Genomic DNA, 17871 nt, shown 5'->3' on the forward strand with positions numbered 1-17871 from the left:
TTGATAACAATAACATTAATATTGGTGATCATTTCTATGATGTAAAAGTAACAGGTGTTGATCACTGTGGCTGCTCATGCTAACATTGCTAAACAATTTCACCGCCTACCGATATTGACGTCAAACTTCGGTGCTCTATTTGATGACATTCAGACCCATTTGAGCCACGGACCACCATTTGATGACATTTAGCCTCTCAGACCCATTTGAGCCACGGACCACCATTTGATGACATTTAGCCTCTCAGACCCATTTGAGCCACGGACCACCATTTGATGACATTTAGCCTCCCAGACCCATTTGAGCCACGGACCACCATTTGATGACATTTAGCCTCTCAGACCCATTTGAGCCACGGACCACCATTTGATGACATTTAGCGGTTTTAGCCTCTCAGACCCATTTGAGCCACGGACCACCATTTGATGACATTTAGCCTCTCAGACCCATTTGAGCCACGGACCACCATTTGATGACATTTAGCCTCTCAGACCCATTTGAGCCACGGACCACCATTTGATGACATTTAGCCTCTCAGACCCATTTGAGCCACGGACCACCATTTGATGACATTTAGCCTCTCAGACCCAAAAGAATATTCTATTGTCGTTGGATTAGATTTTGTCCACAATTCCATGCTGTATTGATGTTGGTACCATTAGGAGAGATAACAGGCAAATGTTGATCAGAATAACAATTAATCTCTGCTCTCTAATTGTGTAGACTTCTTGTAAATTAAGTAACGCACATGTTTAACAATAATTTTACTATTGAGTGCGTAAACTGAAACGGTTTTCACCCGAAGAGGGACGGTTTGTAGAATTGGGCCTCGGGTCTACCGTCCCCTGTGTCCTGTCCTGTCCTCTCTATAACCACTACTGTCCTCCGTGTCCAGAAGTGAAGAAGCCTCCAGTGTTCGACGTGCCCCTCAAGGCGGCCACGGTGGACGAGGGGGACAAGCTGAGCCTGCGGTGCCACGTGTGTGGCTCCGCGCCTCTGAAGGTGCTGTGGATGAAGGACCGCAAGGAGCTGGCGTCTGCCGGCAACACCAGGATCAGCTTCTCAGACGGCACGGCCTGTCTGGAGCTCAGCCAGGCGTCCAAGCATGACGCAGGGGACTACCTCTGCAAGGCCTCCAACGAGGCCGGCAGTGACTTCTGCAAGGCCAAGGTGGCCGTGAAAGGTACAGTGGAAAAGTCATGGGTTATGCTAGGATTTATTGTGTACCTACTAGGGGTGTAACGATATAGTAACTGCATCGAAAAATCTATTTTAATTTCATGAATCGAAGTATATCGAAATGAAAACAGCAACATTGATTGTATCGTATCGTTTTGCAATGCAAATAATCGATATCAAATCGTTTTGCTATGCGAATAATCAATTGTATCAATACTACATTTTTGTGCGTGGTATTTAGCCATTTTTAGAAGATAAAAGAAAAAGAGGGGATTAATTACTTAGTTTAAAATAATGTCGTATTTTAAATAGTTACTGTATCGATTTAAAATCATTGAATCGTATCGGATCGGATCGCCATAATGAACTAATATGGTCCATGTATCGTATCGTCAACCATGTATCGCGATACGTATCGTATCGCTGTTCAAATGTATCGTTACACCCCTAGTACATACAGTATTGTGCACAGCGTACGGATTGCTCAGTCACGGGTTCGATCCCGGGCACCGACAACTCGGCGTATGAGTAGCACGGCTTGCGTGTTTCAAGTGGTTCACACATGGTGATGGTAGGTGTTGCACCGCTCCACCTCAGCAGTCCATCTCCCACGCCTGTGTGCGTTGTGATAACTGTGTTATTTCCTTTTTGAGTGGTGTAAACCACTCCTACAACTGGCTTTGTTAGTCTGTGCAGAAAAAATTAGCATGGTTGCTATGTTCACCCTGTTCACCCGGGTGTGATTTCATTACGTCAGACAGGCTATATAAGACCTTACACCACTCAGTTCACACGGGTGTGATTTTTATTTTAGGATGCAAGGCACATACAGGTGGGTACAGTAGGCTGTACAGTAGGGTGTAATGCTGTGCATGTTGTGTTGCAGAGAAAGCAGGCGTGGCACCGGCAGCACCCAAGGACAAGGAGGCCCCGGCTGCTGCGGCTCCTGCCAAGAAAACAGACAGCCTGTTCTTTATCGAGGAGCCCAAAACAGCCACGGTCCCCGAGAGTGAGTTCCCCTGCCTGCTGTTACATGGTCATGTTAGACAGGATGAAAGGGCCTCATGACAGCAAAGGCAATGTTTTATTAAAAAGAAAGTTACTGTTAAAAATCCTACTTGATGATGATCAAGATGTGTGCAGAGTTAGATGAGTTGTAAACATGCTGCAACCGTGGATTAAAGTAACCATGTTTTGTTTTATGTTTTTGTTAGGCCAAATCTGAATCTGTGATTTGGAAAACAGTGTGACCACAGTGTTACTAAAACACTACAATATTATTCAGTTATGCTGATTTGGCATGTATGTGTCATATGTGAACGCGCACAAACGGTGCAATGATAGTCAACGGCACAGCGTTTTCATGTGTTTGGGCCCAATGCCATCCCAGAATGCACTCTGTTCCTACCCGAAAGGAGGAGTGAAATCGCCTCATGCACTTTTGAGCAACTTCATGCAAGTGGATGGGAGGAGAAATCCGGTGCCGTCTCTATTAATATATACTCTAAGTCTAATACATGCGTTTGGTTTTCACAGAGGGTGTGGCCACGTTCATCGCCAAGGTGGGAGGCGAGCCCATCCCCAGCGTCAAGTGGATGAAGGGCAAGTGGAGGCAGATCACCCACGGCGGGCGTATCTCCATGGAGCAGAGGGGCCCCGAGGCCAAGCTGGAGATCCGGGAGGTCACCAAGTCGGACTCGGGACAGTACCGCTGCGTGGCCTCCAACAAGCACGGGGAGATCGAGTGCAGCACGGACATGCACGTGGAGGAGAAGAGAGACGGAGCGGCGCTGGAGGGAGACCTCAGAGCCAAGCTGAAGAAGTGAGTGTTGTGTGTGTTTGTGGCCACTAGAGGGTGACAGAGGGTATTTGGTGAGACTTCTTCTCTTCAGCCAAGGTGTCTGTGTCTCTGAATGAGAGATTCTCAAGAGTTTTAACTGGACTTCAGTTCTATATAAGCTGTAGTTTCCAAACGATTCACTCAATCTAATTAACCAATACAACATCAAGTAGTCACATAATGTTGTCTTTGAATAATAAGGCAACAGCCTAGACTAGATTGACATACATTTCTCACATCGACAACAATGGAATATAGTAGGCTATACATGCTATGTGTCTGAATGGGGAAACCTTATTTATTTTTGCTTTTAGTCAAAATAAGAAATAATCTTGCAAAAATGTAATCTTGCATAATATGCATGCCGTATGGACAGGGCATCAATATTATACCTGTATCATGATATTAGACTAGATATAGTTAGGATATTATAACAATTGTGATATGGCAATAAGTGTTGTATAAAAACATAAAGAACGGATCGGGAGAAAACGGTATTGGCATGTCTCAAAATCGAATGATCTGGAATCGGATAGGGAGCAAAAAAAATGTGATCGGGACATCCCTAATTATTACACATGTGTTGACGACCCCTGACCCCTGACCCCTGTCTTATAATGAACAGACACAGCGTTGCCATGTCTGTTCATTGTAAGCAACCTTTGGGCTTGTATTTCCGTAACGTTGCTAGCAGTGTTGATTTTGTTGACTAAAACTAAGACGAAAAATGTTCGTCAACTACCTTTTTTCACTGATGAAAACTAAATGGAAACTAAATGAAAACTAAGCTATGATGACTAAAACTAAGCTATGATGACTAAAACTAAAAGTAGACTAAAATGTTAGGAAGGGACTAGTGGACAAGAGATCCAGTATAAGTCATTTTACACTTGGTTGCATGGTGAAAATAGCTGATCTACACAACGCTGCGACGCGTTGTGAGCTTGTAGATGAGCTATCTTCAGCAAGTCATTACGACGACATCAAGGCCCGCCAAAATACATTTTAGTCGACTAAATCAACTGTAGATTTAGTCGACTAAAATCTTATGATATTTAGTCAACTAAAACTAGACTCACACTAAGACATTCCAGGTGACTAAAATGTGACTAAAACTAAATTAAAACATTTCAAGAGATAGATCTAAAACATTGATCCCACGTCCTCTGTGTCCTCTGTCTAAAACATTGATCCAATGTCCTCTAACGTCCTCTATCCATGGTCTGTCCTCAGGACTCCGTCCAAGCAGAAGAGTCCACAGGAGGAAAGTGACATCGACATTGTGGAGTTGTTGAGGAACGTTGACCCCAAAGAGTACGAGAAATACGCCCGCATGTACGGCATCACCGACTACAGGGGCCTGCTGCAGGCCATCGAGTTTCTGAAGAAAGAGAAGGCCGAAGAAAGTGGAAGACCGGTAAGCACCGTCGATTTAATGTTTAGAAAGTGGAAGACCGGTAAGCACCGTCCATGTAATGTTTAGAAAGTGTTAGACCTCTAAGCACCGTCCATGTAATGTTTAGAAAGTGGAAGACCGGTAAGCACCGTCCATGTAATGTTTAGAAAGTGGAAGACCGGTAAGCACCGTCCATTTAATGTTTAGAAAGTGGAAAACCATTAAACACCGTCGATTTAAGTGTTTATGTCTGTGTTTATGTGTTTCAGGACATGTTTCAGTATTAAGTGCCTTTCAAACATGAAGCGATATAATGCGCCTATAGTTCATTTTCAATGAGACCTGCGTTTTTTGAAAGGCCCTTTATGTGTTGTGTTTCAGGCCATGTTTCAGTATTATGTCTGTGTTTCAGGCCATGTTTCAGTATTGTGTCTGTGTTTCAGGCCATGTTTCAGTATTGTGTCTGTGTTTCAGGCCATGTTTCAGTATTGTGTCTGTGTTTCAGGCCAGGTTTCAGTATTATGTCTGTGTTTCAGGACATGTTTCAGTATTGTGTCTGTGTTTCAGGCCAGGTTTCAGTATTGTGTCTGTGTTTCAGGCCAGGTTTCAGTATTGTGTCTGTGTTTCAGGACATGTTTCAGTATTGTGTCTGTGTTTCAGGACATGTTTCAGTGTTATGTCTGTGTTTCAGGCCATGTTTCAGTATTATGTGTTGTGTTTCAGGCCATGTTTCAGTATTATGTCTGTGTTTCAGGCCATGTTTCAGTATTATGTGTTGTGTTTCAGGCCATGTTTCAGTGTTATGTCTGTGTTTCAGGACATGTTTCAGTATTGTGTCTGTGTTTCAGGCCAGGTTTCAGTATTGTGTCTGTGTTTCAGGACATGTTTCAGTGTTATGTCTGTGTTTCAGGCCATGTTTCAGTATTATGTGTTGTGTTTCAGGCCATGTTTCAGTATTATGTCTGTGTTTCAGGCCATGTTTCAGTATTGTGTCTGTGTTTCAGGACATGTTTCAGTATTATGTCTGTGTTTCAGGCCATGTTTCAGTATTATGTCTGTGTTTCAGGACATGTTTCAGTATTATGTCTGTGTTTCCAGGATGTGGAACGTGAATACAGAGAGTCAGACGAGGACATGGCCAGACTAGTGGCTGACCTCCAGAAGAGGATGGAACGCACCGAGGTCAGTTCCACTGTCCATTTATTTACATCCACTAAAACTAGGACGAAATAATGTTGCTCGACTAGCTTTTTTTCCCACTGATGAGAACTAAATAAAACTAAATAAAAACTAACGACTAATCTAAGGCTAAATATCTTGACAATTTCATCAACAAATAGAAAATGTCAGGGAGGGACTAGTGGAGAAGAGATCCAGTAGAACTAAATGTCAGGGAGGGACTAGTGGAGAAGAGATCCAGTAGAACTAAATGTCAGGGAGGTACTAGTGGAGAAGAGATCCAGTAGAACAAAAATCCAGTAGAACTAAATGTCAGGGAGGGACTAGTGGAGAAGAGATCCAGTAGAACTAAATGGCAGGGAGGGACTAGTGGAGAAGAGATCCAGTAGAACTAAATGTAATTTTATGAAATGTTTACCACTCGGCTAATAGAGCATGCCTGCTTGCTCAGGGTAGAAATTGAAACATGCAGCTTCAGTCAATTCCACCTTTCAACCAGTAGAGGTCCTACCACACCACAGGATCCACATTTATCAATAGAAGAACATGGAGACCGAATACAACCACTGCAGGTGTGCCTGTTAATATTGTATTAACATACTCTACCATACAGATTGTATAAGTTATATTGTATTAACATACTCTACTCTATTTTATACATCACAAAAAGTTATGATAGTTGACAAAACTCCAATGTAATGCTAAAGAGGGGATAATAATCATTATTTGTCTGTCCGTGTGTTTGTTTGCAGCCTGTCACGGTGGTGAAGGACATCTCGGACCAGTCCGCCTTCACCAACAAGGAGGCGGTGTTTGAGTGCGAGGTGAAGATCAACTACCCGGAGATCACCCTGTCCTGGTACAAGGGCACCCAGAAACTGGACACGGGCGACAAGTACGCCATCACCATCGTGGGCGACCGCCACCTGCTGAGGATCAAGGACTGCCAGGCCAAGGACCAGGGCAACTACCGCGTGGTGTGCGGACCGCACATCTCCAGCGCCAAGCTGGCTGTCACGGGTCAGTATCTAGAGAAACACTAACCCCCTGGACCCAGTTTAGTTAGTTAGTTAGTTATGGGCAGTGTTGGGCGCGTTACTTTAAAAAAGTAATTAGTTATAGTTACTAGTTACTTCTCCAAAAAAGTAACTCAGTTAGTAACTGAATTACTCTATTGTAAAAGTAACTAGTTACTAGGAAAAGTAACTATTTGCGTAAAAAAGTTGTAATATGTCAAAGAATTTGGATTGTTTTTGGGAGCAGGTTTCACAAGCCAGGTGCATAGAGTAGAACAGCATAGACAGATACTTACAACTTACACATAATAACCTTTGCCATGAGGGAGAAATAAACTTCAACTTCAATATATGTATTGCACTTCAATATAATATTTATTGCACCTCAACGCACAGCAACTGGTAGATAACAACAGTAAACCAGGTGTAATTGCCTACACCAGTGGTTCTCAAACTTTTTGGACCTCAAAAGTCCAGTTTTTAAGTCTCAATATGTTGAAATAAAAGTAAGTAACCTATTTTCCATTCAGTGACAGTTGTGCTAGTCAAAATTCTTCCTTAATTTGGTTTAAAACTTTACAGAGCAACATGTTCACATACATTTGTCAACTACAAGTAAGGCGCGCGAACGCGGGAAGCGAACGCAGCTCGTAAATTGCAAAAACAACATTTATAATAAATTACGTAATTTTTTAAGGGTTTTTTTAAGTTGTCTTTTTTTGTGTTTTTTAAGATTTTTTTTAAGTTAAGTTTTTTTTTAAGTTAAGTTTTTTTTAAGTTTTTCCTTTTAAAGTTTTTCCTTTTTAAGTTTTTTTTTTTTTTAAGTTAAGTTTTTTTTAAGTTAAGTTTTTTTTAAGTTTTTCCTTTTAAAGTTTTTCCTTTTTAAGTTTTTTTTTTTTGTTTAAGTTAAGTTTTTTTGTAAGTTAAGTTTTGTGTGTGTGTGTGTGTGTGTGTGTGTGTGCGCGTGCGTGCGTGCGTGTGTGTGTGTGTGTGCGCGTGCATGTGTGTGTGTGTTTTTGTGTGTGATACAGCTGCGCCCTCTGGTGGTGGGCGTGTGGTGTTACAGCGGGACAGACAGACAGACACACACACAGACAGGATCTGCTGGGTCTCATAGTAAATGCTCACTGCGTTCGCAATAAAGAAAAACACTGGACTACACTACAGTGCTTTTAGTGTAAATTTATAAAATCCCTTGGACTGCCACTCCCAATAGAAGCTTTTCTGTGACATATATTCATATTTTTTATTCATAATTTTAATGCCAAAAGAAAAATCCGCGATATACACACTATATCTCATTTTGACGGGGCAAGACTATAGTATTGGGACAATCAGTCCTGATGGTGGCGGTAACGTCACCATTATGCCGATTCTGACCAAATAGAGCGAGTGAGCGATGACCACTTCCGGTTTGCGATCAAAATATCCGGTAGTATCTTTGCTACTGTGCAGCACTATCAGATGTCCGGAATGCTAAGCTATCATCGTATTTTTCATAACTAAGTCAAATTAAGCTCTAATCAAGCCCAAAATATCGCATTTTACGCAGCGATACATGTGCGATCACGCGCGTGCGTGATCGACCGTGCACGCGCGGATTTCGGCCGGTTTTAAGAAGATTACATCGGCCGTTAGCCGGTGGCCTTGTACCGCCAATTTGTGAAAGCCATCTTGTCTGATTGTTCGTCGTGACTCGCCATCTCTTCTCTACTGGTTGTTGTTAAAGTTAGTTTGTTTGTGTGTGTGCGCCGCGCTGGGTTTGTGTGTAAAAAAATACCCATGAAGGTACCAATACCAAGGATTCGTACGTGAGGTCATGTCACATGTCACTGCTTAAACAGCGTCGAGTCCGTGTTACTTCCTGGTTGCGTAACAGCAAAAAGTAAGAGACATCACTGTCATATCCTTGGTATTTTTTTCTAACCATGTCATGTTTGCAGCAGGAGGAGCAGCAGCCCCAGCCTGTAGTAGCGCACACACACACACAGACACACATACTGTCAGCCGGCCCGTGGTAACAGAAAGCTTGGGGACGCTTGACATAGTAACGGAGCACATTTCATTGTCAGTAACGGTAACGGCGTTGTAACGATGTAAATTGTAATTAATTAGATTACCAGTTACTGAAAAGAATAACGACGTTAGGTAACGCCGTTTGTTTAAACGCCGTTATGCCCAACACTGGTTATGGGGCCCTACCACAGCAAAAATATGTCAACATTTTAATGACCTTTTGCTTTTGCTTGTTGTCTTTCAGAAATGGAGGTGGAGCGCCACCTGCAGGACACACAGGGTAAGGAGGGCCAGACGTGCACGCTGTCTTGTCAGTTGTCCGTGCCCGACGTTCAGAGTCAGTGGTTCAAGGACGGCCGACGCCTGGAGATGAAGGGCAGGTTCACGTCGGAGGTCAAGCACAAGGTGCACAGGCTGCTCATTAGAGACGTGAAGTCAGAAGACCAGGGAACGTACAGCTGTCGCTACGAGAACCTCACGTCCTCCGCAGACCTCTGGGTGGAAGGTTTGTGTGGGTCGTCTTTACACCCATCTTTACGCCCCGCTGTTACACTCCCGTTAACATCTGGGTGGAAGGTCTGTGTGCCTTGTCTTTACACCTGTTGTTACACCCCGTTAACATCTGGGTGGAAGGTTGTCTGTCTTTACACCTGTTGTTACACCCCGTTAACATCTGGGTGGAAGGTTGTCTGTCTTTACACCTGTTGTTACGCCCCGTTAACATGGGTGGAAGCTCTGTGTGTCAAACCGTGTTCTACTCTTCGTGTTGTTGCCAAAGCCCTTCTTCTTAACTAACCTCTTGACAAAAACTACCAGCATCCAAAGTGTAAACATCGTCAACACTAATGGAGTTCTTAATTCTCCGCCTGCTGCTTCCGTCCTGTCGGTTCCTGTTGTTTAGCCATAACTCTTTCAATGCCTCTCCGCTACTGGGTGCTTTTTTTTTTGTTGCAAAGTTTCAAACCATCCTCATCCTCATCCTCATCCTCATCCTCATCATCATCCTCATCCTCATCATCATCATCATGCTGTTTGTCCATCTTGACATTAACCCCTCGTCAACTGAAACACCAAACCATTCCTAATCATCATCAACACATTACAGTCTAACGCCGTCGCCCCGTTGACATCAAGGTTATTATACTTACTTAACAAAAATATGTTTAATATTTTAGTTTTATTTCACTGTAAAGCTTAGTTGTAGCTTTAGTGTTTAGATCAAAATACATCAGGGACAAGATACAAAAAAACATATTTAAAGAAATGCATTCACAGTTAAAAGTGACACAGCAACAAAAAACAAACAAAGGAATAGAAGAAATATTTCATATCCTCCCAAAATACCAAACTAAAACTGAGGACATTTCCTGACTTTAGTTGGTTAGTAGTAGTTAGTAGTTAGTTTTGTAAATACACAATTTACATTTTTTAATGAATAAAAAGTAATTGTGTCCAATCTGTATGGTAGATTATGTTAATTACAATATAATTTATACAATCCTTATGGTAGAGTAGGTTAATACAATATTACTTATACAATCCTTATGGTAGAGTATATGTTAATACAATATAACTTATACAATCCTTATGGTAGAGTATGTTAATACAATATAACTTATACAATCCTTATGGTAGAGTATGTTAATACAATATAATTTATACAATCCTTATGGTAGAGTATGTTAATACAATATAACTTATACAATCCTTATGGTAGAGTATGTTAATACAATATAACTTATACAATCCTTATGGTAGAGTATGTTAATACAATATAACTTATACAATCCTTATGGTAGAGTATGTTAATACAATATGACTTATACAATCCTTATGGTAGAGTATGTTGATACAATATAACTTATACAATCCTTATGGTAGAGTATGTTAATACAATATAACTTATACAATCCTTATGGTAGAGTATGTTAATACAATATAACTTATACAATCCTTATGGTAGAGTATGTTAATACGATATGATACTATACGATACGATACAACTTTATTGTCAGCTTGCACTGAAATTTGTTTTCCGTCCATGACGTCACAGAAACAGAAACATTACAAAATGGTAGACATTACAGGACAAAAATCACAGAAAACAATCAGGAACGAGAACATATCCACTGGTTTAACGACTTTGGTTTAGAAGCAAGACAGACTGATGTACAAACTAGTTCTTTAGTCTGTTTTTCTTGTTTATATTGTTAATACAATATAACTTATTTTGTCTCCCAGCTCTTCTATTGAGACATTTACATCATGTCAAGGATCTGACATGAGGTCAAAGGTCATGTCTCACCTAGACACAGGATCTGACCTGATGGTCATGATTCAATTAATCCCCTGAGCGAGCAGGCCGGCTCTATTAGCTCAGTGGTAAAACATGTCAGCGCAGGAAACCGGGTTCAAATCCAGGGTGGAAAGAGGACAGTTTCATAATGCTGCTTTAACCAAAAATAGTTTTTGTTACTTATATTCGCCTATAATAATAACCTCTTGATTTTCACGGGATGTTTGACCAAAATAAACAAAATAAACCATTCAAGACGTGTTTTTTTCATACATCCTCCCGGTCGGGGAGAGAGAGAGAGGGGAGCGGGACGGACCGACCCATTCGCCACGGCGACCAACCATTTATTGTCTCGTCTGTTTTCCTAATAGCCGAACAAATTCATTTCACCAAACGCATCCACAACATCGAGGTGAGCGAGCAGCAGTCGGCCACCTTCGAGTGCGAGGTGTCCTTCGACAACGCCATTGTGTCCTGGTACAAGGACACCTGGGAGCTGAGGGACAGCCCCAAGTACAACTTCACCTCTGAGGGCCGCAGGCACTTCATGGTGATCCGAAACGTGTCCACCGATGACGAAGGTGTGTGCGTGTGCGTGTGCGTGCGTGAGTGTGTGTGTGCGTGCGTGTGTGTGTTTTCTCTCTTTCTGGACTCTTTTCTTCCGTCATGTGAACACTCTGGTTAAGACGCCCCTCTTCTTGTTGGTCACTAATCTCTTCTAGGCGTGTACTCAGTCATTGTGAGGCTGGAGCCCAGGGGAGAAGCTAAGAGCACTGCTGAGCTCTATTTGTCAGGCAAAGGTGCGTGCGTGCGTCAGTGTGTTGTGTGTGCATACATATTGTTCTTGTCTCGGGTCTGATGCTTCATATGCCTGATTGTCCGGGCGGAAGCAGCTGTGTGTGTGTGTGTGTGTGTGTGTGTGTGTGTGTGTGTGTGTGTGTGTGTGTGTGTGTGTGTGTGTGTGTGTGTGTGTGTGTGTGTGTGTGTGTGTGTGTGTGTGTGTGCGCGCTTGTGTGTGTGCGTGCTTGTGTGCGCGCTTGTGTGCGTGCGTGCGCCAGTACATCAGTGTGTTGTGTGCATATATATTTTTCTTGTCTCGGGTCTGATCCTTCATATGCCTGATTGTCCGGGCGGAAGCAGCTATTTTTGTGTGCGTGTGCGACTGTGTGCGTGTGCGTGTGGGTGTCTGTGTGTCTGTGCGTGCGTGCGTGAGAGAGAGAGAGAGATCCAAAGTGTAATTATGTTTCAATATTTCCTTTTCACAGAAATTGAACTAGCGAGGCTCCCCATCAGTAAGTTTGCCCGCAACCCGTTTTTTTAATCCAAAAAAATCACAGCTCTAACAATTTGACACTAACTTGTGTTAAACTAAATTGCATTAATGCAATCTTCAAAAAGAAACAAAAAGTTACAGTTACAATAATTAATAACACTAATACAGATTTCAAAATACCTAATAATAATTATACTTACCGTTGTTATTTATTCTACCGTAATATCTAAAGTAAAGCGATGTGTTTTGGTATTATTGAATAAACGTTGTTCAATACTCCGTAGCTGTGCCAGACTCGTCAGTCCAGAGGCCTGACATGCCTCTATCGGCTGCTATTCAAGGTAAGACAGGGAGTCTCTTCTACTAGTTAACCCATTTAGGCCTGACACAAGATTCTACAATTGCCCTAATTCTAAACCCTGAAATACCTATGTTTCTATGTCAGTCGTTCGCAAACATTTTCATGTCAAGGACCCCCAAAAATATATGTAATTGGCCGCCGACCCCCATCTGAAATATATGTTGTTCCAGGGACCCCCCCCAGAAACAAAGATTTGAGTTAAAAACATTCTCTCTGAAGGAATAAATATTCAATTGCGCCACATTTTCATGATTTTTCTAAAATAGCTTAAGTATAACATAATGCTTAAAACACCAACAGGGGTTCCCGGCCTAGTAATCCCTCAGCCCAGCATTCTGATATTATACAGAATTTGTTCAGTAACAGGGATAACACTTTCATCCAATCAGGAACGAGAACTCATACCGGACAATGACATTGGAAGTGATGAGGTTCCCCTCTCCTGATTGGATGAAATCGGTGTCCCACCTGAACATGTATTCTCCATTTATTTAAAGAGCTGGAGCGACAGAATGGTTACCATCACATTAACATTAAAAAACAAAACAATGTTAATAATGTGATAGTAACTGTTACTCACTTTAACAGCACCGTTTAAATATGAACCTTCTATATCAAACCTATGTTTATATAACGCTGTCTGTCTTTTAAAGAATCATCTGAGTTCTATCAATATGAAGAGCAAAGAGAAGTTCACAGAGGTACATATTATTATTATTTCACTAACATCGATCTGCCTTTAATATCCTCCTACATAGTTAAACTCAATGTTTAGCGATAGAACTATACACCCATTTAGCAACCACAGATAAATCAAAGTGAATGCTGTCCGTTGCAGAATCTGCAGTGCATTCCTATGAAGAGGAGATGGAGCAGAGAGGTAGAACCATGTGTTCAATCATCCTCTATAGCCTGCGTTCCTAATCAACCTCCACCTTCTCAACCAAACAGATCTAATCACTTTATCACTTTTTTTGTATTTATTCATCGTAACATTATGGATCATGGTTTGTTTGTAATCATCTTTGTGGGTGTCTAATTGTGTGTGTGGTCAACACAGAGTGTTGTTGTGTGTGTGTGTGTGTCCTTATGTCCACTTAACCATCTTCTGTCTGTGTTATCAGTGTGTCCAACAATCTGTCTGTCCCATCAGTGTGTCCAACAAACTGTCTGTCTCATCAGTGTGTCCTACAATCTGTCTGTCTCATCAGTGTGTCCTACAATCTGTCTGTCTCATCAGTGTGTCCAACAATCTGTCTGTCTCATCAGTGTGTCCAACAATCTGTCTGTCTCATCAGTGTGTCCAACAATCTGTCTGTCTCATCAGTGTGTCCAACAATCTGTCTGTCCCATCAGTGTGTCCTACAACAGTCACTGACTCAATCATACCGTTGTTGTTTGTCTTGTAAATCTTGACTTGTGTTAATGTCCCCCGGCTGACGTCGGGGCGATGATTAGACCACTGGTTCTCAAAACTTGTTCATGTCAAGAAACCCCCAAATTGATATGAATTTGGTGGTCAGGGACCCCATCTGACAAGCTTTGGTGCCATAAGAGAAGATTGGCCATCATTCGTCAATATTTGTCGGTCAATTTTTTTTGTTTTTTAATTAGCCAATCTACAAGCTCATGACATGTGGTGATGCGGTGAGTCGTGAGCTTGAAATGCGGCTTACAGTAAGTGGTTAAACTGTTCCTCTGGGGACCCCCCTAGAACCCCCTTAAGGACCCCTGGGTGCCCCTAGAACCCATCAGGGACCCCTGGGTGCCCCTGGACCCCACTTTGAGAACCAGTGGATTCATGATGTTTCCTTCATTGTGCAGCAACTCATGTTGTGTCATCTCCATCATTCAGTAGAGTACCAAAGCTGGACAGAAGAGACGCTAACACAGGTGTCCACAGCTAAAGGTATCTGACCATTCATATTAGGGAACGTCTTTAGAGTACTTCTAACCCCTCTGTGCGTGCGTGCGTGCGTGCGTGTTTGTGTGTGTGCGTGTTGAGCTATTCTTGATAGAACCCTGGCTCTCTCTTCATGTGTGTTCGTTCACAGCTTCAGAAGCAGATTGTTGTTGACCCAACAGTACTGCTACTGCTTCTTCTTCTTCTTCTTCTAGCGCTTATACGTTTTGTCTGAATCAGCATGTATTGTATCTTATACGTGTCTGAATCAGCGCGTATTGTCGCGTGACGTCATTCGTTCACACTCAGGGTGTTAAGAAGTGGGTGAAATTCTTTATCGGTGCAAACAAGCGTCCATCATTTTGTGTAGCTTTCAGAAAAAGGCAGGAAGAATGGAGGTATAGTGCAAAGAGAAAGGAGAAAAGCACAGGAGAGACACGGGTGAAAAAAGATACACAAGTAGGTCGGCGGAGGCTTATTGTCGGCCTCAGCCGAGAACGCGGGCGCCTATCCCCGTTACAATGCGCTAGACCTCTGGGAGATGGATTGCTGAGGTGGAGCTCCACACCTTCCATCAGCTCCCAGTACTTAACCGCACGACGTGTCTTTACCTACCCAAGCCGTGCTACTGAGTTAGGCGGTGCCCGGGATCGAACCCATGATCTCGTTGTTCCTCAAGGCGAGAGGTGAGGGCTCTACCGACTGAGCTACCCGTACATAAATATAATATTAAAACGTGTATATATACCGCAAGTAAAGTAAATGGTAACAGGTGTGTATAAGAGGTTAGACACGAGGTGCAGCAAGTGTGAGCATAGCAGCAGATTGCATTACATGAGGTGCAGCAAAGATAGTCTCAGTTGACATGATCAGCATACAGTAGGCGTCCTCCTAATGTACAGTTGGGTGCCACCGATATTGTCCCTTATCATTTGACCCATTTAGGCCTGACCTCAAAATTTAAAAAAATCCTTCTAAATCCTCCAGTTTTCTGAAATAAATATTTTCACGATTTTTCAAAAATAGCAGACCTACAAGCTCGTAGCGCGCCACTCGGTGGCGCGCTATGAGCTTGTAGATCTGCTATTTTTCAATAGCTAAATTATAGCATAATGTTTAAAACACCAAAAGGGGTTCCCGCCCAAAATGGGTTAACTGTCCTTTTGCGCAGATCATGCAAACCTCAGCAAAAAGAAAAGGACATTATCGATGGCCTCCAACTGTATGTGTCCAGTTCACAGAGGATTGATTCTTCACACTCCTGTTAGTGTTGAGATGATGTGAATGTGTTTGCTCTTTTGTCCCGTCAGCTCCCAGAGTTCCAGTGGAGGAGGCGGTGAAAACCAAGGCGATAGAAACGAGAGAGGAAGTGCCAACCAAAGGTACTGCATTGAATGTCCTGTCCTTCCTGTCGTTCTGTTCCTGGGACATTCATTTTTACCTTGTGTCTGTGTGTCTTCCACTAAACTCTTCAACCATGTAGTCTGGTCTACATGGTTGTAAATGAAACGATACGTTTTCTCTTTGCATGTGTTGCCTCTTCATGTTTGTGTGCCCTTTCATTCTTTCAAAAATAGTGACCTGGCAAATCCGATTTCTTTCCCCAAAAAAAAGAAGGCTTATTTTGATCATAACACCCAATTTCTGAATGCCAAGTCTCCAGGTTTAATTCAGAATAATGTATGGCACGTAATATACTACGACACTAAGGCATGTTAGGATTCCAGCGGTTCTCAAATGTTTTATATGCAAAGACCCCCCTTAATCAGTGTGTATTGTCTTATACGTGTCTGAATCAGCGCGTGGACACACTGCGCGCACAAACATGTCCACCACAAGCCAGCATGGTGATGACCGACCGCTGTCCATTGCATCTTTGTCAGCCATGCTTCTTCTCTATTCATGCAAGTGCATGATGCTTCTCTTAACTGGTGGAAAGAGAATAAAATCTGCACTTTCAGTCGTAGTAGGAGTCTTGTTTATGATGATAATGATGATGATCCGCAGCAGCAGTCATACTTACTACAACTGAGAGCGCAGATTTGATTCTCTTTCTATATGTTTTCTTTGAATCTGCACCATGCAGCACACGCCTGAACCTTTAAAAGACTGCCTGAGTTGAGCGAGCCGTTTCCCTTGAAGTGATCTCTTAACTGGTGCTAGTGATGCTTCTCTTAACTGGTGCTAGTGATGCTTCTCTTAACTGGTGCTAGTGATGCTTCTCTTAACTGGTGCTAGTGATGAAATTTTTATCCCACGATTTCGTAACCCATTTTTCACCCCTGTGTCAATTATCTAATGTGATCCTGGGCTCTACACACCCTCTCCGCCAACCTGGGGAGAGCAACGGACTTGAACTCATGCTTCCTTTCATGCATGAGTGTCCAAGTCGCTCCTTTACACCTGACAGGGGGGAGTTTCCCTGGTTGGACGTAGCGCGTGGAAGGAACACGTTATTCCAACCAGTTCCTTTCCCCTCCATCAGGTGCCCCGGCTGGCCAGGGGGAGGCAGTTTAGAGACCAGGATTACTGCATGTTTTTTTGTTAGGGTACCTACCCTAGGGGACACGGGGAGAACATGCAACTCCACACAGAAAGGCCCTTTCGCCAACGATGCCGATGCTTCTCTTAACTGGTGCCTGTGATGCTTCTCTTAACTGGTGCTCGGCTAATGCAGTGCAACTTGGCTAACAGAGTAAGTTTCTTTTAAGTTCCGGAAGCTCAGAAGAGGCCGGAGAAGAAGCCTGCAGAGGCTGTGAAAAAGCCTGCAGAGGCAGAGAAGAAGCCTGCGGAGGCTGTGAAGAAGCCTGCGGAGGCTGTGAAGAAGCCTGCAGAGGCTGTGAAGAAGCCTGCAGAGGCCGAGAAGAAATCTGCACCAACTAAAGGTATCAAACTCTGTCTGCGTTGGACACTTTTAATAAACATTTACAGTAGTACAACTATGTGTTTTCATTATCATTAACAACATTCATATATACAGCTCCATAACAATGAAAACTAATATACATTCAAATGTACTTGAGTAGCCTTGATTTAACTCGTAAGTTAAACTAACCCTCTCTACCATGTCACGTCAGTCTTCAGACTTCTGTTTACTCATTTAACTTTACTAAACTTTTCAAGTGCCTGAAGCCACAAAGCCAGTAGAAGAGATTGTCTCTGCGGAGAGGGAACCCTCTGCTGCTAAAGGTAGCGTCCAGCAACACATGTCTCATTCCTGTGTGTAACCTCTTTGCTAACATCGCCCTCTTATTAATTTTGTTTTCTCATTCATTTCCACCATTCTGTCTCGTCTCCTCGATCCTGTTCCTCCCTTGTTCTCATTGTGTGATTGTCTTTGAACAGACGAGGTTAAGAAGTCTGCTGTTGGGAAACCACAGGAGGTGCCAAAGAAAGGTACTTGTACTGATAC

The 17871-nt window shown here is 42.7% G+C and overlaps 1 protein-coding gene across 1 annotated transcript in view; it reads left to right on the forward strand.

The window, feature by feature from the left end:
* ttn.2 (titin, tandem duplicate 2) overlaps window positions 1-17871 on the forward strand; it is a 267448-nt gene that overhangs the window by 92299 nt on the left and 157278 nt on the right. The window contains exons 67-77 of the mRNA XM_079517777.1: window positions 896-1183; window positions 2066-2188; window positions 2716-3001; window positions 4253-4436; window positions 5514-5597; window positions 6347-6614; window positions 8871-8906; window positions 15770-15841; window positions 17171-17344; window positions 17583-17648; window positions 17805-17855. Of these exons, the coding sequence (XP_079373903.1) occupies window positions 896-1183; window positions 2066-2188; window positions 2716-3001; window positions 4253-4436; window positions 5514-5597; window positions 6347-6614; window positions 8871-8906; window positions 15770-15841; window positions 17171-17344; window positions 17583-17648; window positions 17805-17855 (1632 nt within the window). The remainder of the gene's footprint in view (window positions 1-895; window positions 1184-2065; window positions 2189-2715; window positions 3002-4252; window positions 4437-5513; window positions 5598-6346; window positions 6615-8870; window positions 8907-15769; window positions 15842-17170; window positions 17345-17582; window positions 17649-17804; window positions 17856-17871) is intronic.

This window comes from Electrona antarctica (assembly GCF_951216825.1).
Source record: "Electrona antarctica genome assembly, chromosome: 13".
NCBI lineage: Eukaryota > Metazoa > Chordata > Actinopteri > Myctophiformes > Myctophidae > Electrona > Electrona antarctica.